General features: G+C 44.4%; 1 protein-coding gene across 5 annotated transcripts in view; it reads right to left on the bottom strand.

Moving 5' to 3' along the window:
• OTOF (otoferlin) overlaps window positions 1-26,585 on the bottom strand; it is a 179,841-nt gene continuing 153,256 nt past the window's right edge. For 2 of the 5 annotated variants that reach the window (XM_027850472.1, XM_027850474.1), the window contains 19 exons: window positions 26,088-26,249; window positions 25,559-25,721; window positions 24,929-24,999; window positions 21,529-21,558; window positions 20,777-20,908; window positions 17,621-17,687; window positions 16,067-16,203; window positions 15,714-15,848; window positions 15,414-15,551; window positions 14,567-14,694; window positions 14,178-14,348; window positions 12,881-13,041; window positions 9,487-9,629; window positions 8,772-8,860; window positions 5,183-5,281; window positions 4,626-4,867; window positions 4,172-4,350; window positions 3,415-3,515; window positions 1-181 (listed from right to left, as the gene is read on the bottom strand). In XM_027850472.1, coding sequence (XP_027706273.1) covers window positions 1-181; window positions 3,415-3,515; window positions 4,172-4,350; window positions 4,626-4,867; window positions 5,183-5,281; window positions 8,772-8,860; window positions 9,487-9,629; window positions 12,881-13,041; window positions 14,178-14,348; window positions 14,567-14,694; window positions 15,414-15,551; window positions 15,714-15,848; window positions 16,067-16,203; window positions 17,621-17,687; window positions 20,777-20,908; window positions 21,529-21,558; window positions 24,929-24,999; window positions 25,559-25,721; window positions 26,088-26,249 — 2,529 coding nt within the window. Of the gene's footprint in view, window positions 182-1,512; window positions 1,694-3,414; window positions 3,516-4,171; window positions 4,351-4,625; window positions 4,868-5,182; window positions 5,282-8,771; window positions 8,861-9,486; window positions 9,630-12,880; window positions 13,042-14,177; window positions 14,349-14,566; window positions 14,695-15,413; window positions 15,552-15,713; window positions 15,849-16,066; window positions 16,204-17,620; window positions 17,688-20,776; window positions 20,909-21,528; window positions 21,559-24,928; window positions 25,060-25,558; window positions 25,722-26,087; window positions 26,250-26,585 lie in introns of those variants that run through there. The other 3 variants (XM_027850471.1, XM_027850470.1, XM_027850473.1) reach the window with 3 other exon arrangements.

Genomic DNA, 26,585 nt, shown 5'->3' with positions numbered 1-26,585 from the left:
TCAGGCCCCCAGCAGCTTCTTGACCATGTAGCCAGGGAGACTGTAGAGAAAGAGGGCGAGCATGAGCAGCCCCAGCAGGGCCAGCACAATCTTGATAATGAGCCACTTGTACCGGGTGCAAATGAGGTACTTGATGGACTTCAGAGGGTTGAGGAACCAGACAAAGGCAGTATCTGGCCGGCTAGGGAGAGGAAAAAGATTTGAGTTGGGATGTTTAACAGAGTAACCAAAGCATGTCTACCCAACCAGCTGCTCTTGTAACTTGGCCATTGGGCACTGTATCTGTAGAGAGTGTGTGCGGTAATATCTGAAACACTGGACCTGAAGGCAGGAAGATATGGGTTTGAGTTTGCTTCAGACATTTATTAGTTGTGTGACTGGTTTTGAAAGGTACTAAGTCTTTTTTTCTAAACAACTTGTAATGATAGCACTTATCTCAGAAGGTTGTTGCAAAGCCCAAGTTAGATAACGTATGCAAAGTGCTGCCCATATCCTAAAGCTTGCTATAAATTCAAGTTATTGTTTTTATTACTCCAGATGGTACTACCTGACATTTCCCAATCCTGGCCTGCCCTCTCCTGCCCCTGTAGGCTACCCTGCATGTTCTTCCACATCACTGGCTGCAAACTTTTTCATGCTCAAAGTCATAGATCAATTGACACTTTTAGAAATTATTCCCTCCCTCCCTCCTTAGTCTTCTGATGCCCGACTCCTCCAAGGCACTGAATTACATTCTAATTTGTATGATTATTTGTGTCTGTGTCTCAATCTCCTAGGGAGGGACCATTTGGTTTTTCACTTTTGTACTGCCAGCCCCTAGCAAGCTGCACAAGACTTTATATTTCCCATCTCCCACCTCTGCCTATGCATGCATGGGTGGTCTCTCAGGTCTGGAATGCACTCCCTCTTCATCTCTGCCTTGTAAAACCCCTAGCTTCCTTCAAAGCACAGTTCTGGTGCTATGAGCTGAATGAAGCCTCTCCTGGTCTCCCTAGTTGTTGATGCTTTCTCACTCTTGAAATTACTTTGTATTTACATATCTGTGTGCTTGTTGTACACAGTAGAATGTAAGCTTCTTGAGGGCAGGACAGTTTTATTTTTGTAATTCCAGTGCTTTGTACATAACAGGCACTTAATAAATCTGAGTTGAAATTTTTTGAAGTTAATGGAAGAAACAACAGATGTTTAGATTGAATTTCACTGAACCTATCATGGAGTAAATTCTAGGCTGGGAGCCTGGGTTCTTAGGTTCTATTTGGGACTTGCTAGTTGTCCCTGGCATAGCCCTTTTCCCTTTTTGTGTTCCAGTCTGCTGATAAAGATTGTGTTTACAATTCCTTTGGAGAATTCCCCCTTTTCCCACAAGAAAAGGAAAGATAAGGGAAGGGAAAAGAAGGGAAGAGAAGGGAAGAGAGGAAGGAAAGGAAAGGAGGGTTGCTCTTTTCAGCAGTGGAGTCCTTGGAGAAGGCAGCAAAGGGGAGAAGTACCAGAGCATTGAGGACTAAAGCACGCTTAGGCACCAATGATCTTCTTGACCAGGTAGCCAGGCACAGAGTAGAGAAAGAGGCCAATGAGGAGAAGAAGAAGCACCAGCAGCAGGATCTTCAGCAGAAACCAACGATATGTGTGCCACAGGAAGTAACGAGCAGACTTGAGAGGATTTAAAAACCAGATGAAGCTCGTGTCGGGCCGGCTGGGGGTGACGAAAGGAAACAGAAGATGAAGGGCAGTATTGGAGAGAAAAGAATGCAGGGAAAGGGGAGGCAGAAGTAGGAGGGCATGGAGAGAGAGAGAGAGCGCGAGAGATCAAAGATATAGGAAAGGCAGACCCCAGAGGCATCCCCTGACTCTGGTCATGGTGAGTGATGGCCAAAATTCTGCAGAGTATCATTTTGCCTTAAACCAAATGGTCTTTATATCTCATAAAATTTATATGTCCCTGGAAAAAGCAACAGATTGTAACTTTATCAGTCATTTTTATCTGAATATGAGTTTTTTTAGCTTCTTTCCCGAGATCAGGTTTAGAGAGGTGGGAGAGGGAAAGAGAAGATGAGGAGCACTGAACACCTGAAGAGTGCACCTGAACTGAAAGAGGAGAAGGGAGGATGGGAGTTTTGTGGAGAATCTGTCCTAGACATAGGAGAGGAATAAATAGGGGGATGAGGACTAGGAAAGAACTTGCTGCTAGAACCTTCTTGATCCTAGTGTTTGTTTCTGGTCTGGTCACTCTCTTTTAGGAACTTGGCCCTAAGACTATTTGGTCTTAGGATGATGAAGTCGTTGCAAGTAAGGTAGATTTTGTTATTCTTTTTTAGATAATTCCCAGGATCCCAGATATTAATTCCCAGGATCCATGGCCAAAACAAGGTTTTCACATTATAAACAGTTTCTACTGTGACTGGGCAGTGAGATATAGGGATGAGACAATGTAAGCATTTGAGTTGTTTTGTAAACAGCTTACTGTGCTTGCTCAGTCCTAAGTCAGCATAATAATGCTAAAGGTAATGTAAACTTGTTAGGCTATTGCTGGCTAGATGCCTTCTTTGTGTGCTTCTCTATAGAGCACTGGTCAGTGAGTGGGGATTTTGGGAATGTGACAGGGTAGTGCAGTGGTCGTATTAACCAGTCCCCATTGAGGCTTAGGGGGAAGGGGACTACCTGCAATGCTGTGTGTGCCTTGATCGGCCCCCATCAAGGCTTGTCGGGGTTTGTGAATGTGTGTGCTTATCTCGACTGGCCCCCATCAAGATTTAGGGGATGCTAGGAGTTGGTACCCCTATTCTCCCCCACCCTGGCAAGAAGAGTAATTAATTAGGGGAAGCTATAGGAGTGGTGCTCCCATTATCAGCAACCCACTTGAGAAAAATAAGAAATTCATATTTAATCTCTCCCAAGCTGTCTTCCTGTCCTTATGGCTGCCCAGAGCAAGAGTGAACCTGCTAGAGGCTGAAGCCGAAAACCTCCAGTGACTGTGTCTGTGCCTCTTGCCTTACAATCATATATTAGAGCTGGTAGGGATTTTAGTATTTCATCCTTATTTTACAGATAAGGAAACTGAGGCCAAGAGGCATTAAGTGACTTGGCCAAGGTCACACAGTTAATAGGGATTCAAGAGCTGGGATTCAAACCTAGGTCCCCCAACTCCAGATCCAGAGCTTTTTCCATCGTCCTGGACTGCTCCACCCCATCCCCAACCCCTACACTTATCCTAGAACCTCTCAGGCCTGGGGCATTTTGAAGTCTCAGAATATTAACAGAATTGAAGCATCTAGAAGTGAGCCAGAAAGCAGTGTTCTGGGAGAAGAAGGTAGTATACTGAGGAATTCTTTACTGTAGATGGGAGATTGGGATGAAGGGCTGGGAAGGGTTGAAGGGGAAGAGAAGAGCAAGGAGGGCAAGGAGATGTGAACTTACTTAGGTTTCTCCAAAGGGTCTGGTTCATTTCGGGCTAAGCCCACAGGGTTCTTCTCGGCCTCCTCAGCAGTTAATAGATGCAACTCTGCCTCCACTTTTCCCTAGAGAGATGCACAATTTCACAGACACCGCCTAGTTCATCCAAGAGGGCCAGGATTGTAGTCATGCTCTCCACTATTTCCTGAGCCTTCCTGGTCCCCACCTCGGAAGAGGGAGCGTGCCATGATCCTTGCCTGTTACATGTACCCAGCTGTCAGCACCATAAAGTCCTAATTTGTTAGGACCCACCCAACCCCCCAGTTCTATTGTTCTCCCCTCTAGTGGCCTCCTGGCTTTTCCATGAACAAGATAACTCCATCCATCTCAGCTCTGGGCATTTTCTCTGGATGTCTCCTGTGCCTGGAATCCCTCCTCTGCTCTGACTGATGAGCTCCCTGGCTTCTTTAAATCCCAACTAAAACCCCGATTTCCACAAGAAGCCTTCCTTAATCCCCCTTAATTCCAGTGCCTTCCCTCTGTTAATTATTTACTATTTATCCTATACACAACTTGCTTTATATATGTTTGCATTTTGTCTTCCCCCGCTAGATTGTAAACTCCTTGAAGGCAGGGACTGTCTTTTGACTCTTTTTGTATCCCCAACACTTAGCACAGTGCCTGGCACATAATAGGTGCTTAATAAATGTTGATTGATCAGTTGCTTTCCCTGTCTGTCTTCCACTTCTATCCTTATTGTGTCTAAAGATGCAGTGCTCACCGTAAGCTCAAACTCATCATTCTCATTCCGGGCCAACAAGGGCCACCAGCCTTTGACACGCTTCTGTTTGAAGATGGAGACCAAGGGTACCTCCACCTCTCCAGTGGCCATCTCCATGGAGCACTGCTTGGATGTCTTGGCGCCTCGGGGGAACCGGTTCAAGTCCAGCTCAATGGCACCTGTTGCAAGGAGAACATTGAGGTTTTCAGTGTATCTTCCTGCCAGGTACCCCATTCCACTTTGCTAGGGTGGAAACTGTCCAGAGAATTTGAGCCCTTTTTCATCCCAGTTCCTCTGCTCTGGGTCCCCAGATCCCTCTTGTGTTTCTCACAGAACCTCAATCTCCTTCTTCTCTCTCTAGAATCCACCTCTTTTCCTCTATCCCCTACCCCCTGCCTTTTCTTTCATCCCCCAGTGGGATGGCCCTCTCTCTCTTGCTCCTCTGTGGCCGCACCCAAGAAGTCATCAGCAGAGAAGTGGTCCGCATCCCAGATTTGCAAGGTGAGCCGAGCAGGGATCTTGTACTCTGTCTCATCCCAAGAGAACATGGACTCCTTCTTGGAGATGACGATCTTCTCCTCTGCTGCCAGGTAGTCAAAGGGGAACAGGTAGCGCCAGTTAAAGTTCCCCTCACCAGTCAGGGAATGATAGTGAACATCAGTATCTTGTTTGTCTTCTTGCTGCCCCTTCAGCCACCTGTGGGGAGGTCGTTATGGAAGCTCTTAGAGCCTGCTGCCCATGCACACATCCTGGCCTCGCCTCTGCCCCAACTTTTCAGTTTCCTTGGCCCCTATTTCCCTGGCATGCTCCCTTAGCCTTTGGAGATCGGCCCAGTGGTTCCTAAGGTCCCTCTGGAGCCAAAGCGCATATTATGTGCCTTCTATTTTCCCCTCCCCTAATAAGGGTGTCCCGACTCTTCTGTCCTCCCTTCCCTACCCCAGCTAACTACACAAAAGGCTTTCTCCTCCAAAGCCAGCCCTAATCTTCCAAGCTCACTGTGCCTCTGCTCACCCCCGCACGAAGATGTCACTGGATTTTTCCCCTGTAAAAAAGTCATCATCCTCTAGCACCACTTCATCTGTGTTCCATACAATGACTCGCAGCTCATACCTGAGTAATAATAGTAATTAATAATAACAAATAGAAGCAGCAGCAGCAGTAATAATAGAGGCTAATTTCATTATTATAGGGAACTCCTAGAGGAATAAACTCCCTCTGCCAATGCAGATTGGTACCTTCTGTATAAAATACAGTCTTAGAGAGTTGCTCAGGGAACTTCAAGTTTAGGTAATTTGCTCAGAGTCACCCAGCTTGTGTGTGTATGTTATAGGTATTACTTGATTTCAGGTCTTCCTGGCTGTAAGGTCAGCTGTCACACTATGACAAGCTGCATCTCTCAATAATTTCTCCTCATCCTCCTATTACTAGATACACACATGATAAACAGTTCACAAACCTGCAGAAGTACTTTTGAAATAAGCAAATATCACTTCAAGCAAGAGTAAAAACTTGATAACAAGTACAGGTCATTGGATTGATAAAATGTAGGTCTTTGGATTTATTAAATTTATTAAATATATAAAATATATATGTATAGATTATAGATCTATACACATATAGTAAATATATAAAAATGTATTATAAAATATAGATTTATACATTATAGGTCTATACATATATATTAAATATATTTATATAATATATATTTGATATATATCTATACATACACCTATATACATATAGATATATACACACATATATACATATATACATATACACATATATGAAAGCGGTTTATCTCCACATGAGGCCTGTGAAGTAGTTAAGATCTAATAATGGAATCACAAGGCTCTCAAAGGGCAACATTCACATAAATTTAGCCAACAATATATTATCAAAGAACATTGAGGGGCAACTAGGTGGTGCAGTAGATAGAGGTCTGGCTTTGGAGTCAGGAGGACCTGAGTACAAATCTGGCCTCAGACACTTGACACTTATTAGCTGTGTGACCCTGGGCAAGTCACTTAACCCCGATTGCCTCACCAAAAAGCAAAAAAAAAAAAAAAAAAAAAAGAACATTGAACAAATGGCTGATTCATGTAGACTTCATTGTGGAAATGGAGGGATTTTTAATGATAATTCAGGATCAGATCACTGCCAATAGAAATTATAAAAGGGCCATCCTTAAGGAATATGGGTTTAGTGATTAATGTAGATTATGCAAGGAAATGGTACAAATTGCACATCATTCCTGCAGTCTATAGAAACTTAGTGCCTACTAATTATTTAGCAAGACATGATCCAAGGGCTAGAGACATACACCAGAAGCTCACTACCTTTCAAGGACTGAAAGACAGCAAGTCCTCGTGCTTCATGTATAGATAGACCTCAAAACATCCTGAATAACTAGACTACTGCACTTGGACCATTACCACAGACTATTGAATTGCTGTGTCTGGTTGTAACATACAGAAAAACTTAAGAACAAAGTTTTAAATAGATATTGAAATAAGAAATACTCATAATTTCCAAGCTACATGAAAGCTTCCAAAATATAGAGACCTAACAAAGGAGATCAAAATCATTTTGGAAGAAGGTGAAGTATGTCTATATGATCCCTGCTGTTCTGTCTGCTCTGGAGTGGTACCAAGGCTGCTTTCAAGGAACCTACAAAGGATGAGTTTACATCCTAATACTTTTATCCAACTACAAAAACAGTTATTTTATTTACCTGTACAGGAGTCATAGACTTAAATATGAAAGAATAATAGCAGGATAGAGACTTAGAGACGTTTCTATCTGAACTCTATTGAAGAAACTGAAAATGAGGTAATAATAATAATCCCTTACATGTCCATTATCTTACAAATCTTTACAGCAACTTTGTAATGACAGAGATTATTATTCCCATTGTAAGACAGGTAAACTGAGGCTCTAGGAAGTTAACTTCTTTTTTATTGTTTTTGGTGGAGCAATTGGGGTTAAGTGACTTGCCCAAGGTCACACAGCTAGTGAGTATCATATGTCTGAGGCTGGATTTGAACTCAGGTCCTCCTGACTCCAGGGTTGGTGCTCTTTCCACTGTGCCACCTAGCTGCCCCTGGGAAATTAACTTCTTGCCCAAGGTCATAGTGTTAGTAAGTGATGAAGTCCAGATTAGAACTTTCCTGTTTCCCATATGGTGCTTTTTCTGGATAAAGAAGTAAGTATGAGAATAAAAATCTGATATTCTGAGATGAGGAACTGGGAGAATAGAGGTGAGAAGGTTATATTAAAATTGAGGGGGAAACCTATGGAAAGGAAAACTGACAGGGCAGAGGGGGACTGGATAGAGCAGTAGGACTTAATATCCAGCAGCAACCCCATGTTCAATAGGTCAGTCAGTATGCGATGAGTGCTCTGGGAAGATATAAAGGGAAATAAAGACAATTCTTGATCTCTTCATACTCCTTGCATCTTCTAACTCACAAAACCTGAGTCTACCCCTGACAAAACCCCCTACCCCTTTGCTGCAGAAGACCCTGGATCCTTGGGTAATGTCTCCAGTACTGGCTCCTTTTCTGATTTCCCTCCAACGTAGTGACCCAGGAGGTGAACAGTCCTATTCCTTGCTTCTTGTTACCATAGCCAAACTCCTCCTCTTCTACCATCAATGGATAACTTTCTTTTCCTTTGAGGTTTTCTCTCCTACTCAATGTCACCCTAATCAGATCCTGGTGGCAGTTATCAGCCCCTACGTCATTCTCTTTTCTTTCTTAAGGAGTTAGTTCATACTAATTCCTGTTAGTTCACAGTCTTTCCACCCCAACCCTTTTCCTGAGCTTTGGAAATTATATATCATACCTCTCTGAGGCTCAGTTTCTTATGTAAATGAATTCCTTTTTATCTAGGATGGTCTTTGAGTTATTACTCACTTTTCAGGATTTCTTTCAGGATCTGGGGGGCTGCTCCAGGCCTGATAAATCATTCTTTACATTTCAACCAGATAAACATCCCCTGTATATATTTAGCCCTTTCATGTCTCCAAGACTGCAAATGTTATTTCCTCCCATCTAAAATACCTTTCTTTATGTTCTGGTGGTCTCCATTCTTTCCTTCCGAGCATTGCTAAAGACTCATCCTTTCCAGAAAATCAATCTAAATTAGCCTGACCTGGCTTCCACTGGTCAAGGAAATTCCCTTCCTTTTTTTAACTCTCTGCAGCACCAGACCCACATTTGTGTTTTGTGAAGTTAGAGGTAAATGTGGTCAAGTTTCTGTCTTATGTGTCTTACATGTTTCTGTGCATATAAAATGATGTCCAGCCAACATCTGTTATTGCAATTCTAAGTTTCTCCAGGACTAAGACTATGTTTTCTATATGATTTGCCTAGGGCTTTGTAGAGTAGTTGGTGCTAAGTAGATATTTGTTGACTGATGAATGTGTATTTCCCTTTGAGGACCCCACACAGCACTGTGGCCTGGCAGCTCAGTAGATACTGGCTGACTGACATCAGGCTAGGACTTTCTGATGGATGTATGAGAACCTTGAAGTAGGAAAGATCAGCATTGCTGAGTCTGGAAGAAAGAAAGAAGAGTCAGAGGGTCCTAGGAAGCTCACTTCTTGGGCTTTCGGGGTGAGATGTCTAAAGGTGTCCCAGGAGCAGGCATATCCATGGGGAACATATCCACCCACAGCTCCAGGCGGCCCTGAAGAAGAAACAGATGTTGTGGCCTCTGCCTTTTTCTGTTGCTTTGATAGACCTTAAACTTCTCTCAGAACCTGCCCCTACTCCTACACCCATAGCACCAAGTTTCCTGCCCCTCATTTCTTTTTCCCAACCCTTCTCTCTGCACTGTAGAACTGTTACTAGACTTATTTAACACCAGACATAAATAGTTGTGGGAAGGAAAGGCAACAGCTGTGCAAAGTTGTGTCTGATGGTGGCAGCAGGTTCAGGGACTGAGAGTGGCATACTTGGGGAGGGTGATGGAGTGAAGTCAAACTTCTTGATGTAGGGTAGCCAAAAGGTAGGGGGGTGGGAGTTTCTATATCTGTCAGACAAAGCCCCAGATACCCTGCGCTAGTTACAGTTCTATAGGAGCTTAAGAAAGCTTAGGGCTCCACCACCCAGGGACAAAGGAGGATTGATTGATGGATGGGATGAAGGAAATATATCCCCTATTCCTATCCATCCCCTCCCACTTCCATCTCTAACCCTTTTCTACAGGGGCCCCCTCATCTTCTCTATGCTCCTTTCCCTATCCAAGTTTCCAGAGATTCTGCTCTTATCGTTTAAGTTTCATCCCCTTCCGCCTGACCTCACTCTCCTCACCTGCTCAATGCCTGGCTTGTCAGGGTTGAGTAGAGGTCGGGTCTCCACGTGTTCAGGTACCAGAGGACAGCCTACCCGGGGGATGTCCTCCCAGTGCCGTAAGGCGGCCAATGCCACGTGCTCATCAGTGGTCTTCCTCTGACCTGTAAGGAGACAGGTCATAACTTTAGGGCTGGAAGGGACCCTGAGACTCATCTTGTCCAAACCTCTCATTTTACAGATAAGGAGACAGACCTAGAGGGGCTAAGTGACTTTTTTAAAGTCACACAGGTAGTAAGGGGCAAAACCAGCATTTGAGCCTAGCATCTGATTCCATATCCTGTTTCCCTGCTGCCTCTAGGCACCAATGCTCAACAGAGGTCATGATGCCAAGGCCTGGGGGCCATGAAGCTGGAGGATGTTAGAGAGCAGAAAGATGATATATAAAGCAGATCTGAGAGAACAGGACTCATAGACATGCAGGGTTCTCCTAGAATTTCCTCTACTGTGGAGACAGAGCGGGTACTGAGCTGATTAGCTACTATTAATATGACATAGGAAGGAAGGGATCTTTAGGGATGGAGGCCAGGAAGTCTATTTATCTTAAGTGGGAGGGCCTGGGGTGTGGGATTGAGAAAAGAGTGTTCTTAGTGTTTCAGTGAATCCACATCAGTTGACAAGCCTACTATGTGCCAGGCACTGTGCTGGGTGCTGGGGATACAAGGACAAAAGTGAAACAGTCCCTGCTTTCAAGGTCCTTACGATATGTCTATACATAAACGTATATATTTGCATCCACACATAATGGATACAAAATACTTTTTGGGGGAGTCTGTCTGGCTGACCATTCAGTCTCCCTTCATCATCCATATCACATCCACTAACTGTGAGAACTCCCTGAAGTTGTGTCCTAGACCTTCTTTTCTTCTTTCTCTAGACCCTCTCTTGGTGACCTTATCAATTCCCATGGACTTAATTATTTCTATGCAGATGACTCCCAGATCCATATATCCAGCCCTAGGCTCTATCCTGAGCTTCAGAACCTTATCTTCAATGACCTATAAGACATCTTGAATTAGATGTCCAAAACAGAATAAATTATTTTCCTCCCCCTACAAATCTACCCCTCTTCTGAATTTCTATATTTCTGTTGAGAATGCCACCATCCTCCCAATCACTAGGGTTGCCATCATGGCATACGCATCAGGGAGCTTCCTGCCCCTGGAGACTTTCTAGTATGTCAAGAAGCATCATTTGGCTCAGGTTCAGAAAGCAGCTGAGACTCTCCTGATCCGACTGCCCATCTCATGTCTGTTGCCCCATCTTTCCTACTCTCAATGTGGTTATATATCCCTGTTAGGACGGCAGATCTGGGATTAGCAATTCCTACACTTGTGGCAGTGACATCTTCCCTGTTCCTTCTTCCTGTGGGTGACAGAGTGACCTGACAAGACACCTTCCATTAAGAAGAGTAGAAATGCCCAAGAGTATGTTTGTGTGGAGAAAGGGGACAGAGTGTGTCTGTTGCCATAGGGGCTACTGTAGCCAAACTACTCCTGCTGCTACTATTAGCAGCTAGCATTTACATGGCATCTTCTAGGCCAGGATGGTCATAATGAGATGGTGTTTCTAGCTATGACTGTCTAAGTCAGGCCTGCCTGCCACTTACAATCCTCTAGTCACTTGAGGTCAGCAAAAAATGTAGAGGAAAACAACCTTTGCATGTAGAGGACATTCTTTGGTGTGCCACAAGCAATCTGCAGGCTGTAAGTGACCCCAGGTTGCAGGTTGTGCAGGCCTGGTCTAACTCCATCATGGTCACCCTTTTGATGTAGACCAACTTGGGAGGTCCCCTGACTCTGGGGAGGACAAGGAAGTGGGTGGAGAACTAAGCCACTTAGAAGTTATGGGGTGCTCTTACAGATAATGCCTTAGAAAGATTTACTAATGCTCCAGGCTGGAATTTGTCAAGGGATTATTCCAAAATCCCTCCATTAAAGTTTTCCGTTGATGTCTCATCATGGCGTGCCTGGTCTAGATAAATTCCAAGAGTTTCATCACCAGAAAGTAACATCCTTGTTATTCCTCACACATAGTGCTCCTCTTTGGACTCTGTACTTCAGCACTGGCTGTCTGCCATGCCTGAACCTAAACCCTTAATTTGTTTCTAACCCTAAATTAGTTTTTAAATTAATTTTTAACCCTGCCATTAGCCCTAAAATAATTTCTAATTCTAAATTAATTTCTAACCCTAAATTAGTTTTAAAATTTGTTTCTAACCCTAATTCTGGCCCTAAATTTGTTTCTAACCCTCAGTTGTTTCTCCCTTCTCACTTCTGATTCCTGGCTTCCTTGAAAACTTCCACTTTCTTCAGGAGGCCCAGTTTCTATTACCTTCCCTCTGAAATTACCCTCCATCTATGCCATATCTATCTTGAATGTGCATAGGCATTTGCAGTTTTCTTTATTTGAATATGAGTCTCTTGAAGGCAAGGACCAATCCTGTGCCTTTCTTTGTGTCCCTAGAGTGTAGCCCGGTACGTGGCACATAGTAAGTATTTAATAAATGCTTATTGAGAAAGCTGGCCACCGAGTGATGAATTCTTTTGGCCATGGCACCCAAAAATGACCATCTTTCAACTAGAATAAAATCCAAACTCTTCCGTCTGGAATTTAAAGTTCTTCAAAATCATGCTCCAACTCAACTACCAGAATATACATTACTCCCCCTCACATACTCTGACTTTTAGGCAAATGGGCCTAATTGCTATAACCTTATGTGACATTCCATCTCCAGCCTTCGTGCCTTTGAGAAAGCCATTCCTTCTTACTGAAATGCTCTCCTTTCCTACCTCCATGTCTCAGAGACCCTATCTCCCCTCAGGGTTAAAGATCAAGAGGCCTTTCCTGTTCCTCCTGGCCATGTTTCCCTCATTCCATGTATTTATTTATTTTGGTTCTTACTCTTCTCCTCTTCCCAATGTCCCCAGTGGAATGTAAGCCCCTTGAGGGCAGAGAATTTTGTTTTTGTATCCCCAGCACTTAGGATAGTGTCCAGCACATAGTAGGCACAGAGGCTCATTGGGACAAATGAATGAATGAATGAATGAATGAATGGAGGATTGTTATTAGCTTTGGTGAAGAGAGTGCTAAAATATTACCACTGAAAACATGGATGTTTGAAGTTTGGGGATACTGAAGCACATCTAAGTCAGGGAAATGAGAAAGTGGCATGAACTGGGCTTAGAAGGGAGTCTCAGACTTCTCTCCAAGGCAGGTCTAATGGAATTTCCCCATGGAAGCACAGACCCCAGATTTCTATCTTCCTTTCCTTTTTTTCCCCTTTTCCATCCTTTTCAGGAGAGGCTGGCAGGCAATGTTGGGAAGGGCCCATGACCAGGCTGACCCCAATTACCATTTTCATCCTCAATTTCAGAAGGGCCAGTAAAGACACGGTTGGCCACCTTGACACGCCCAGGAGGTCCAAAGTGAGGCCCATCTACTTTTCCTTCCTTGCAGAGCTGGGATAGGATCTGTGTTGGCTTCATGGGATCTCGCCAAATATTGTAGCCATGTCTGCAAGTGACAATACACAGGGGTTCCATGAGATAAGGAGCAGGACAGAGGGATGCTATAGGACTGTGCCCAGGGTTGAGGGAAGCATGAGGACTCTGGGAGGTTGGAACCAAGAGCAGGACTAGGTGCGTGGAGTCCTATTTCCTACAGTGGTTGCAGTTATATTACCTCTTATCCCTTGCTGAGGAAGTATTCTTCAACTCTGCCTCCCAGTTGCGTGGGGGAAAGAACACTCAAGGACACTATGTTGGGTGGAGGTTGACCCTTCATTGAGCCCTGTCCTTATGTGCTCAGTTTTCATTATTCTTTCTAGACCTTCTTCTCCATCTGTTTTCACTGCCTCTTGATGCCAGTTTCCCACCCCCTCTATTATTCCTCTGCCCCACTCCATTCTGCTGTAGTCCAATTTTTCCATCCCCTTAAAGATTCCTCTTCCAACTTCTTCCAAATGGATCTTCTGTTCCCTCCCATTCATGCAGCCTGCAGACCTGCAAATAGTCATTTCCTTATGGGACTAGGTGTCTAAGATGGAGTAGTTTAACCAGGAGCCCATAGACAAGGTGTTCTTAACTTAAGATCCATGAACAGCTTTTTTTTTTTTTTTTTTTGAGGCAGTTGGGGTTAAGTGACTTGCCTAGGGTCACACAGCTAGTAAATGTCTGAAGCTGAATTTGAACTCAAGTCCTCCTGACTCCAGAGCTGGTACTCTATCTACTGCTCCACCTAGCTGCCTCCATGAACTTGATTTTGAAAATATTTTGATAACTGTATGTCAGTAGAGTTGCTTTCATTTGTAATCTTATATATTTTTTACATTTAAAAACATTATTCTGAGATGGGGCATCTAGGTTTCACCAGACTGCCACTATAACACATACAAAAAGGTTAAGGACCCCTGCTGTAGACCTTAAAGGTACCCAGGGAGTGTGTTTGGACCAAGGCTGGACCCAGAGCAAGAAATTTAAAGCCCAAATCACCACCATCATCATTTTGGTTTTAAAATAAAGCTGCTGCCAGCGCATTTTGCTCCCTGCCCCAAGCCTGATCCTTCTCTGACCTCCCACCAGTTTCAGTCCAGTGTCTCCTCTCTTCTCCAGCTAAATTATCTTCTCCCCAAACCACACCCCAGGGCATACATGGAATATGTCTGGGCAATGCCGCAAGTGGCCCGGTGCTTGCTGTAGTATCGATTCTCCAAGTCGATCTTGGTCTCTCCAATGAGGTCATCAGTGCCAACCAGATCCCAATCATACACAGCCACAGTCAACATGGAATCCATGGGGAAAGAGGCTTCAATGTCAAAGGACCTGCAGGTGGAGTCAGGGTGAATGGAATGAGGGGAAGATGCAAGGACCATGAGCTGGGGGAGGTCACTGGTCTGTGGAAGGTCACTGGGTTGGGAATAGTCATGCCTGAGGGTATTACTATGCTAGGAAAAATCACTAGGCTGGGGGAAGTCATGGCTGAGGAGGTCATTGGGTAGAGGGGATGGCAGATGGGGGAAAGTGAGTACTAGAGGCCTTACTTTCCAAAGACAGGATTAAGCTGCTTGGAGATATAGTTTTCTTTATCCCGGATGTCTGTCTTGCCCAGGCGGATGGCAATATAGGGGTCAGCTTTGCCGTTGATGTCAGCAGGGTGCAGGTCTGTGGCCTATGGGGAAGGGTGGTGATTAATCTGGACCCTAGCTGGGGTCCAGGACAAGATAACTCCATGTAACCACACTATTCTATCTCCCTTGTTCCAGGTTTGAGTTCCCTAAACCATTGCCTCTTCCTTATGTATCTTCTTTTGCTCCCTGCTCTCTAGGAACAGTAAGGGACTTCCCAAGTCAGGGAGGAGAGAAGGTGCCATGAAATAGGTTCTCAGCCTTCTCCCCAAAGCAGACCTTGAGAAGCATCTCCATGGAAAAGTGAGACCCAGAATTCTACTTTCCTTTCTATTTTTTTAAGAGTTTGGCAGACCATACTGGGAAGGACCCCTGCCCCCAGCTACCCCAGAGGTAATTGGCTGATCCTGATTAATGGTCTCATCTCTAATTTCAGAAGGATCAATAAAGATTCAGGTGGCCACTTGGTTATGCCCATCAGGCCCAAAGTGTCCAGAGCTCAGGACTGGGAGTCAGGAGACCTGGGCTCTAGTTCTAACTCTCACAGACTAGCCATATTATCTTGACCTCTCTGGATCTCTGTTTCCTCATTTATAAGGTGAAGGGGCTGTATCAGATGTATTCTAAGGTTACTATATTACTATATAGTAATATGCAGTATATTACTATATTACTATATAGTAATATGCAGTATATTACTATATAACTTTCTGTTATTGCTCTGATAAAGAAGGACCAGATAAGAGGCCAGGAAAAGACTTACCCGAACCACATAAACCCGGACGAGGACATTGATGGGGTCATTGCTTGGAATGCCCTGGAACATGCCATAGGTGGGGTCATAACCAGCTTCCCGGGATATGTCCTCTGGGAGAGGCACCTTGTATACACAGAGAGAGCCCTGGGGGAGAGGACAGAGGGAAATGCATTAGAGATGAAGCTTGGGGTAAACATCTGAGGGCTGGGGGCTGAGGTGTGTATGTGTGACAGTGGCTAGGCTGGACAAGTATTTTGGGTAAGGCTCCACTTTGGGGAAAAGAACCTGGAGCCCTCATTCTCTGACCTTGAACCTGCCCACTATGCGCTCCTCCTCTGTGGAGCTGTCCTCATCATCGCCAATCTTGCCTCGAAGCAGGTTGAAAGTGTGCAGCCAGTCCTCAAAGTTGTCAAACTCTGGTTCCAGCTCCTTGGGGTACACCTGGAGCCCCAAAGCACATCATGAAGGGGAAACTGCCTTCCCTCCCCATATAGATCCCCACCTTTTTGCGGCAGCCCCTGGGCAAAAGGACCCCCCATGGTTCAGGGAAGGGAGTGGTTGCTTGATCAGGTGTCAGGTATCTTGTCCTGGGTCCCTCCCACACTGCCCTTTTACCACTCTGCCCTGCCTTCCTCTCTCTGGTTACAAGGGGCCTTCACCTTGAGTTCATCTATCTTGGGCTTCTTTTTCTCTGGGACATCGGAACCCTGACTCTGTCCTTGGTTCTGAACTTTCTTCCTCTTCTCTTCCTTGGCTCCCTTTGCCTTCTCCTTGCCTTTCATGTGTCCCTTTGGGCCTGCCAGGAAAGAGAAGAAAAAGCCATTTGATGAGGGCCATACTCAGCAGCATGGCAGAATAGGAGCCCAGTGCTAGCACTCAGGAGACCTGCCCACTTATCACTGTGGGAAAAGTTGTTTCATCATTCTGAGTCACCAATCTGAGTGTCAGTTTCTCTATCTGCAGTATGTTGATAATTAATATGTACCTTTCTATCAATGAGGTTATTAAGAGGATCAACTGGAACATTAGCTGAACTATTGTATAAAGTGCTATCTAATTGTAAGGCATCAATTAATAATTAGTAGATAGAGAACTGACTTTGGACTCAGAAAGACCTTGGTTCAAGTCTTGTTTTTGGCACGTTCTGGCTATGTGATTCTGGACAAGTTACTTAATCTCTCATTGCCTGAGGCAAGTCTCTAAGATGATAAACTGCTGATGTTGATCAGTATTCTTAAAGGGAGTGTCCTTAGTGGAAGTTCCCTAATGCACTAAAATCATAGGTTTCATCCAAAAATTAGTGAACTAATTGATTAAATGGTTGGTTGGGAGTTTAGTGGGATATAAGCTCCTGGAGGGCAGCAAGTGTTTTTTTTTTTTTGAGGCAATTGGGGTTAAGTGACTTGCCTAGGGTCACACAGCAAGTAAGTATCTGAGGCAGATTTGAACTCAGGTCCTCCTGATACCAGGGCCAGTGCTCTATCTACTGTACCACCCAGCTGCCCCAGGAGGAAGTACTTTTTAAAAAATCTGTATACACAGCAGGCAACACAGTGTTCCAATATAGTAAGTGCTCAATAAATGCTTGTTGAATTAAATTGAGCCTGGGAACCTGAATTCTAGTTATATCTCTGCCAGTACCTCCCTGTATGATCCTTGGGCAAATCATTCATCAGTCTGGGGCCTCATCTTCCACATCTGTAAAATAATGGGCCTGGAGCAGATGATCTCCAAGGACTCTTCTGGTTCTAATATCTGAATTTCCCTCAGAATCATTGTTGACTATCTAGGACTGAAGCTTTTCCCTGGGGTAGATACCAGGTCTGCTTAACTTGTGTCTGGAGACATCTAATTAAAGAATTTCATGGCTAATGTTGTCCTTCTGGACATAGAAGGGGTGCAAATATGTATGCACATATTTTTTGAGGCAATCAGGGTTAAGTGACTTGCCCAGAGTCATACAGTTAGTAAGTGTCAGGTGTCTGAGGCCAGATTTGAACTCAAGTCCTCCTGACTCCAGGGCCAATGCTCTATCTACTGCATCACCTAGCCACCTCTTGTGTGTACACATTCTTGTGTACCTGTAAGAGCCCTTAAGGTTGAGGCTGGGCAACTGGAAGGAAGCAACTGGTCACAGCTGGGGCTGGAGTCAGGGTAGGGGGTAAGTATGGGTTGTTTGAGGAGGATGAGATTTGGGATCCCAGATGCCTCACCCTCAGTGGTGTCCATCTCCTCCTTGTCCTCAGCATCAACTGCTGCTGCCTCTTGATGTTTAAGTTGCTGTCAAAAGATGGGACAGATGTGAGCGAGAATTGAGGAGGGAAATTCTCTGTGGTAATACTTTCCCCTGACTCTGTTGAAGCCTCTTCTAGTCATTCAAGTGCATTTATTATCTGTTAGCTCGTGTGTTCAAGTTCAGAGGTTTAATCCTGCCATCCCATTCCATTTCATAAATATTTGTATCAGGTGTGCCCAGGCATACTCTAAGAGTATAGGTAAGTCTTTCTTTCTTCTTGTGTCCTTGACAAAATATGAATTTGCTAAGCATAGTGTGAATTCCCCTTCTGGGCCTTCTGTTACCCATTGATGAGAATTTTGTTTTTTCACTGATAAACTCATAGCTATTTCAGACACCTGAGCTATATCCCTGGGATTGGTCTCTAAGATGAGGCTATCCTCTCTGAGAGAGCAAAAGAGAGAGAGAGGTAGGAAAGAAAAATGAAGGGGACACAGAAATGAATGGACTCAATTCGAAAGAGAATGGCTTTTGCATAATTGGTCAATCAATCAATAAGCATTTATTAAGCACTTACTATGTACCAGGCACTATCTTAAGCATTGAGAATACAAAGAAAGACAAAAAACTAGTACCTACTCTCAAGGAACTAACAATCGAACGGGAGAGATGATAGACAAACAATTAAGTACAAGTAAGATATATGTATACACACACATGCAGGATAATCAACAAAAGGAAGGCATTAAAGGGAATCAGGAAAGACTTCTTATAGAAGGTGGAATTTTAGCTGGAACTTAAGGAACCCAGGGGATACAGGCAGGGAGGACAGTCTGTGAAAAGCTGCAGAATGAGGAGATGGAGTGTTGGATAGGAAGGACAATAAAGAGGTCTGACACTGGATTGAATACATATGAGTGGGGGGAGTAAGGTGTAAAAAGGTTGAAAAAGTAGGAGGGCACTGAATGCCAAATGAAAGATTTTCTATTTGATCCTGAAGGTGATAAGGAGTCACTGGGATTTGTTTAACAGGGAAGTGACCAGGTCAAATTTTCTTTTTAGGAAGATCAATTTGATAGCTGAATGGAGGTTAGACTAGAGAGGGGAACCAATCAACAGACTATTGCAATAGTCTAGAAGTAAGGTGATGAGAGTCTGCAGCAGGGTGGTGACAATGTCAGAGGGGAAAGGAGAGCATATAAGGGAGAGATGTTATAAAGATAGAAATGACATGACTTGGCCATGTATTGGATAGATAATAGCAGGGAAGAGAAAATGAGGAGTCTAGGATGACACCTTGTGAGCCTGGGTGACTGGGAGGGTGGTGGTGCCTTAAATAGTCATAGAGAAGTTAAGAAGAGGGAAGCTCTTGGGGAAGGGGGCAGAATAATGAGTTCATTTTTGGACATGTTGAATTTAAGATATTTGACATCTTTTCCAATCATAATCTGGGATTGTGACACTGGAGGACAATAGAAAGGTTAGGGCTGGATAAGTAGATCTGGGAATCATCAGCATGGATAATAGTAAATTCATGGGAGCTGATAAGATCATGGAGGGAAATAGCATAGAAGAAGAAGAGAAGAGGGCCTATGATAGATCATTGGGGAACCCCCATGATTAGTGAGTGTGACCTGGGTAAAGAAGATCCAAGAAAAAGATTGAGGTGCGGGGAAAACAGAGAAGAGAGTATTAAGAAGAGGGTGATTGTGTCAGACCGCAGAGAGATCAAGAAGGATGGGGATTAGACTTGGCAATTAAGAGAACATGTAGCTTTTGATTGATGAGGTTGGAAGTCAGACTGCAAAGAGTTAAGAAGAGAGTGAGAGAAGAGGAAGGGGAGGGACCAGTTGTAGAAGACCTTCTCAAGGAGTTTAGCCACAAAAAGGGGGAGAGATATGGGATAATTGTTAGTGAGAATGGATGGATACATCAAGTGAGTTTATTGAAGATCAAGGAGCCATGGATGTTTGTATCTAGTAGGGAAGCAATCAGTAAGGAGAGATTCTAGATCAATTAGAGAGTAGGAATGATAGATGGGACAATCTTCTGGAGAAGATGGGATGGAATGAGAGGCAACTGGCTTATCAGGACTCAGGAGGATAGACTCTTGTTAGAATACTTGATGCTCTCAATGGTTTATAAAAGTGAACTGGGAGACCAACTCATGCTCTTAAAATTGATTTTCATTTTCACCTCTTCTGAAGACAGAGTAAAAACCAGCAGAGTAGATGTCCATTCTGCGGGGGAAGGAAACCAGTACCCATGCCCATGAACAAGAAACAGCTGCCTTGAGGCATAGGTAAATGAGAGTTTCATGTGCTTGCATTTGGAGTCAGAGTAGAGATCCTGAAAGTGGATTTTTTTCAGTTCAAAAGTTGTGAGCATTTAGGGGACTGAGAGATTTCCTGCAGAAGGAAATATGTGCATGGTCACTGGACCTTAGAGGAGAGTGCCCACCATGGACAGGGTCATTTTACAGACTTCTGAAAAAGCATAACTGAGTAACAATAAGTTTTTGTGTTTTTATCAGTCTTTTTCCCTAGGAGAAGCCTGTAAGTCTGAATTACAAGAGCTAATCCAGCACCATGGCCAAGGCATCATCATCCATCTGGTGGCAGCAGGATGCTGTTGTTGTTGAGTCATTTCAGTTGTGTCCAACTTTCCATGACCCCATTTGGGGTTTTCTTGGCAAAGATGCTGGAGTGGTTTGCCATTTCCTTCTCCAGCCCATTTTACAGATGAGAAAGCTAAGACAAACAGGGTTAAGTGACTTGCCCAGGATCACACAGCTAGGAAGTATCTGAGGTTGGATTTGAACTCAGCTTCTCCTGACTCCAGGGCCAGTGCTCTATCTACTGTACCACCTAGCTGTCCCCAAATCACAGGTTCTTAAATGCCACCTCCACCTCAAAAAACATCAATTTGTATGGAAAATATGATGTAGAACAGAAAGAACTATGTGCTGAGATGGAAATGAGCAAGTTGGGTGAGGAGATGACAAGCTCAGTGGTTTGGACAGAGAACCAAGGAGGTCATTGACCGAGGGGTAGCGGTTGAAGCCAGCCTCACCTACCCGTCCATCTCACCCCTGCTCTTGTTGCCCTCCCCCCCCCCCGCCGGAGTCTCTCACCTCTTTCATGGTGTCAATAGATGCAAAATATTTAGACCACCAGTCCAACATGCTTTCATCTGGCTCTTCCTCCTCTGGCTCCTCTGCTGTTCCTTTCTTCTTCTTCTTCTTCTTGTCCTTCTCCTCCTCTGTCTGCAGGTGGTGAGGGAAATTAGAGGATCCTAGATTTAGTCAATCTGTCAGTCAGCCAGCATCGATTAAACATCTACTATGAGCACTGGATGCTGGGCTGGAAGGAAACTCAGAGGCCATTGAGGTCAACCCCCTACTTTTTACAGATGAGGAAACTGAGCCCAAAGAGGTTAAGAGGCTTGTTCAGGGTCACACAGTTAGTAAATGTCTAAGGCAGGATTTGAATTCAGGTCTTTATGACTCCAAGTTCAGATCCAGTCTAACCAGAGCCTCAGGGTATAGTTTTCTCTTCTTTCCTTCTGTAGCGTCTCTTCCCGCAGTGTCTCTGCCAGCCCATGGGCTAGCTAGACCATACATCTTCTATCATCTTATGTACTGGATCATTCTAGGCCAGGAAGACACCAAGTCTGTGTAGTAATATTAGGACTTCTAGGGGCTATGGTGTTTAGGGGCTGGGGGCCCACCATATCCAACCCCAACCCCTCAGGCTGAGATTGCCCAGATACCAGCATAAGAGCTATTTCCCTCTATTCCGTACCCCCATGCCTTCCAGAGCCCTCATCCCACAAGCTTTAGTTCTTAGGCACTTTCCTCTTGAACCCTCCAGGGCCCAAACTCACCACATCCACCTTGATGACAGCATCAGAGCTCTGGGAGGCATGTCACAGGAAGCAAAGACAAAGTTACCCACTGAGGGCAGTAGCGGAGGCGCAGACAGATCACAGAAGTGAGAGAGTGGATAGGGAGGTGTTTGCACACAGTTGGGTGGCTACACACCAGGATGCTGCTTTGCAAACAGAGTTGCAGAGACAATACATTTTGTATCAACAATGGTATGTTATTTTAGGGACCTGTAAATAGTTTCCTTTTCAGCTGTTTCTAAATTAAGTTTCATCTGACCTGGTTTGGTAGGGAAAAAAGGGAAATGAAGAATTAAATGGAGATAGACTTCAGGTGACTACCAGTATGTTTCAATTATCTATATGCTCTGACTTCATCTGTATAATGCGTATCATAGTTCTTGAGTGGGGGAGGGGCTGGAGGGAGGGAGAGAATTTAGAATTAGAAATAGAAATTAAAAAATAACATCAAAATAAACAGAACAGGAAGATTTTTTTAAAAAATTATCTTTATGTTCTCTCTTCCTCCCTACCAGGGACTGTCAAGAACTTGCTGTATTTCACATGTATACAGCTGAAACAGATGTGTAAGTGGTGGTTTATTTCCCCAGCAGGCTAATGAATGACCTCGTAATCTATATGGGATATTGTGATTTTGCATAGAGCTTCCCATGTACATCCCCAGTGACACTCTCTACCTGTTTGACATTTGGGAAATCAATTCCCTGGGCCTCAGTTTCTTCTTCTGTAAAATGAAGGGGTTGGACTAGATGGCCTCAGTTCTCTTCCAGCTCTAAAATCTGTGATCCTATGGTTTCAAATTAATTCCTCTCTCTGGACCTTAGTTTCCTTGTTTGCGAAATGAGAGGGGATTCAATGGCTTCTGAGGTCCTTTCCAATTCTTTATCTAGAACCCTTTGAACTAGTCCCTGATGGCGGTGGTGGAGGCAGTGTAAATGATGACTTGACAAAGTAGGTGGAGCCTTGCAAATATGGAGGACGGATGCTGAATGAAAAAGCTGACCCCGGAAATTTGCTGAGAGGGGCTAGAGGAGTTATAAGCTTTGAAATGAAAATGAATATCCTTGTTTGGTGGAGGTAAGGATATGGGCAATATCTTTTTTCCAGGCAGCATGGCTACTGGCCTGACCCTGTAACTGAGACTTGGTCATGAGACTTGCTGCTGTTTGTCTTTCATTCTCAAAGAGGACCATGGCATCAGGGAGGTGATGCCATGACATGCAAGTGAATTGGATATAAGTGAGGCAGGGCTGTGCAGTCACCAGCCTCACTTTCTCCTCCAGAGCCATCTGGGTCCAGTGACCAGATATGGATAAGGACAAGTGGAGATGGCCCAGGTTGCAGTGGGGGACCTTGGCTTTTTCAAGCTAAGGTCTTTAACAGGTCTCAGTTTGACTGAGGCAGTGCCCATTAAGTGATTAAGGCTTAATAAAAATGAAGCAAAGAATGGCCTCTTAAAAAAAATAGATCACCACTAAAAAAAAACCCTCAGGGTTTCTGGCCAAAAGAGAAACAATTGTTTTTTACATTCATTCTGAGTCAATCAGGACCCAACTGATTGGCTCAGGTCTTGAGAATAGCTAGATGGTAAATGGGCTAGTTAACTTCAGAAGTTATACCAGCCATTTATGGGACTAGGGGCATTTTAGGCTTAGATTCCCATGTTCCATAGTGTGACAATTCTGGAATTTTGGTTTCTGTTATTTCCAACCTCTCTTTACTTGCTAGTAAAGTCGTTCTGAAAACCCTAGCAAAGATAGATACCTACTTGGGATAGCTGAAATTTGTGAAGGAGTGGAGAAGAGAGGAATATGAAGACATTGGGGTTTGTCCATGGAAAGGTTGTGAGGCAGCCCATTCTATGTCTGGACAGTTATAATTGTTAGGAAGTTCTTCCATATATTGAGTCAAAATCTCTTTCTCTATAACCTGTAACTTCTTTGATCTACCAGATGCATCAGACTTCTTGTTGTTCAGTCATTTCAGTAATGTCTGATTCTTCATGACCCCATTTGGTGTTTTCTTGGCAAAGATATTGGAGTGGTTTGCCATTTCCTTCTCCAACTCATTTTACAGATGAGGAAACTGAGGCAAACAGAGTTAAGTAACTTGCCATGGGCCATACAGCTTGTAAGTGTCTGAGGCTGGATTTGAACTGTGGTCTTCTTGACTCTAGGCTTATAATTCTATCCACTTCACCACCTAGCTGTATCAGACTAACAGGTTATAAGTGCTTTGAACATAGTAGACAAATAGATATTTAGTAGAGAAGCTAGGTGATATAGTGGATAGAGTGCCAGACCTAAAGTCAAGTAGACTCATCTTTCTGAGTTCAAATGCAGTCTCAGACACTTACTTGCCCTAGGCAAGTCACTTAACTCAGTTTGCCCCAGTTTCCTCATCTCTAAAACGAGCTGGAGAGGGGAATGGCAAACCATTCCAGTATCTTTGCCAAGAAAACCCCAAATGGGGTCATGAAGAGTTGGACATGACTGAAAAACGACTGAACAAAAAAATTGGCAAGCTGGGTTGTCAGTCAACATGAGGCCAGCCAGTGATAGATTCAGTTGGTTGTTATACCATTACTAGTTGGTTTGATGATGCAAGAAAGCTTTCCTTCCCGTCTGCTGACTCTATATTAGAAGAAAGTTCCAGGCAGCAGTCTTAGGATAGAGAATATATGTTGATTCTCCAGTAATCCTAGAGCACAAACAGATGTTAACATATCCTCAGACTCCCTACCCTGGCTACTGTATGAGTGACTGGTAGGAAACAAGGGATATGTATGTGGGGAGGGAGCTGGGCACTTACAGATGGGGTCTGGATGGGTATCCTCAAATAGAGCAATGCCTCCTCCCCCAGGCTCCCAGTGCTTCTGGTCCTGCTTTGAATTCTAGTATCTGGGTATTAGGATAAAATTGTCCTCACCCCCATGAACACCTATACACACAGTAGGTGGTTTAGGATTATTATTTTTGGACTATTATCATGTAATCCTTCACTGGGGATATCCCACATAATACTGCTTGGTGTGTTACTATACTGTTGTACCACATGAAAGAAAGTATCATTGAAGGCTTATCATAAATCCTATTGGTCTGAACATGAATCACCTCTGATTATAAATTATATTCCTAAAGTGATCTTTTTAAAGAAAAATAGGTATAGGTGAAACACTGAAAAATAATAATAATTATAAGTTGTATGAGGTTGTGTATAGGTTAGATTTGTGTGTGTGCGCGTGAGCATGTGCACACGTGTGTAACTACTGCCTGTATTTGGACAAACATAACAATTTTTGGAAAATACATACACATGCACATGCACTCACAGACACCTGCAGAGCCAAGTCAGGTGTTCCTGGGCCAGAGGGTCTTACCGCATCTAGCCTCACCATGGTCTCCAGCTTCTTGACTGGAGCCTCGGGTTCCATGTTGATCACAATCTCCCCTGTAGGATGGTAGCAGGGACCCCCGTTGGACAGCACCCGGCCCCCCCTGTACAGCTCAACTGGAGTAGGAAACAGATAGACAGACAGAAAAGGGAGAAAACAGTGACAGCAATAAAAGGCAGGAGGAGGGATGGACCAGGGTTTGAGAGCTGTCTGACCAAGAGCTCCAAGGAGGAGAGAGGAAGTGTCAAAGAGTGGTAGGGAACAGAAATCAGAGAAATGGGCTAAGAGTCCATGGCAGGACTAGAGGAGATGGCAAGGACTAAGGTTCAAAAAGGAGAAAGGTAAGTTAGGACAGAGCTAGGGACAGGTTCTCTAAACTCCCTATAATTTCTAAATACTGATTATCCTGTGTTCATCCTGTGTCCCCAGAATTCAATCCTCTCCCCTCCATCCTCCACCTCCAGTCCCCCTCAGCTGTCAGTAGTTAGGATTCTGGAATTAGGGTAGTCAATTGGCTGGAAAGAAAGAGAGAGGGACAAAAGGGGTTCTGGGCTTGAGCAAATATTTTAGTTGGTAGGTAGAGTAGATAGGATTGTGGTTGAGGGGGGTTGGTACCTGTGGTGTTCCAGTTGGGGGAAGAGCGATCAGGGGGCCTATAGATGAACCGACGAAGGGAGCTGACGGCATGGGAGCCCACCAGGGTGTATCGGCCAAAAGCTCGACAGTCCACTACCCGGATATTGAGTGGAGGGTGCAGCAACTCATTCTCTGGAAGGTCCTGTGTGGGAATGAGAAGAGAGCTGAGAGCTTGGAGAAGGAAGCTGGGAATACTTCCCTCCTCATCCCCTGGCTCCGTCTAGGGTCTAGGTGGCACAGTGGATAGAGCACTGGACTTGGAAACAGGAAGACCTGAATTCAAATCTTGCCTCTGATACTTTACTCCCTGTTCAACCTTGGTAGTCACATCACCTCTCTGGGCTTCAGCTTCCTCATCTGTCAAATTAGGTCAGTCAGAGGACTGACTGACCTCTCAGATCTCTTCCAGATCCCAATTGATGATTCAATTACAGGTGGATCTCTTTCTCTATTCAATATCCCTTTGTTCCTCTACTCCCCTGACCAGTAGCTCTGAGTTCCCACTCACTACTTCAAACCACTTGACAAGGGTGTTGAAGTTGGGGTTCTTCTTATAGTTGTGGATCAAGGATGACTGCACCCCTCGGCCTGCACATTCGATATCCACTCGAGGCCGGTCCACCTGGGCCAGATTCACTCGTTTCAGGTCCCGGAGACCCCAGAAGAGCACCTGGGAAGGGAGAAGACTCACTGGGAGGAGGAAGGATACAGGGCCAATGGAGGTAGCATTTGGACCAAATGACGGCATTGGGTAGGGACAGTGAGGCAGAATTCCCTGGGAAGCACAGCCCAAGTGAAAACAACACTGGATTTGGAGCAGGAAAAACTGAACATGAGGCTCTGTTCTCCTGCTGAGTGATACTGGACATGTGTGCTCCTCTTCTGCACTTGTTTTCTTATCTATAAAATAAAGGATTGGACCAGATGGTGTCTATGCCCCTACACAGACCTGACATACTGTGTTCTCTGTGATTCTCTGGCTTCCTCTTCCTTGCACCTACCTACC

This window comes from Vombatus ursinus, unplaced genomic scaffold (assembly GCF_900497805.2).
Source record: "Vombatus ursinus unplaced genomic scaffold, bare-nosed wombat genome assembly UNPS02009062.1, whole genome shotgun sequence".
In the NCBI taxonomy this organism is placed as follows: domain Eukaryota; kingdom Metazoa; phylum Chordata; class Mammalia; order Diprotodontia; family Vombatidae; genus Vombatus; species Vombatus ursinus.
This window is presented reverse-complemented; position numbering and strand designations above follow the sequence as displayed.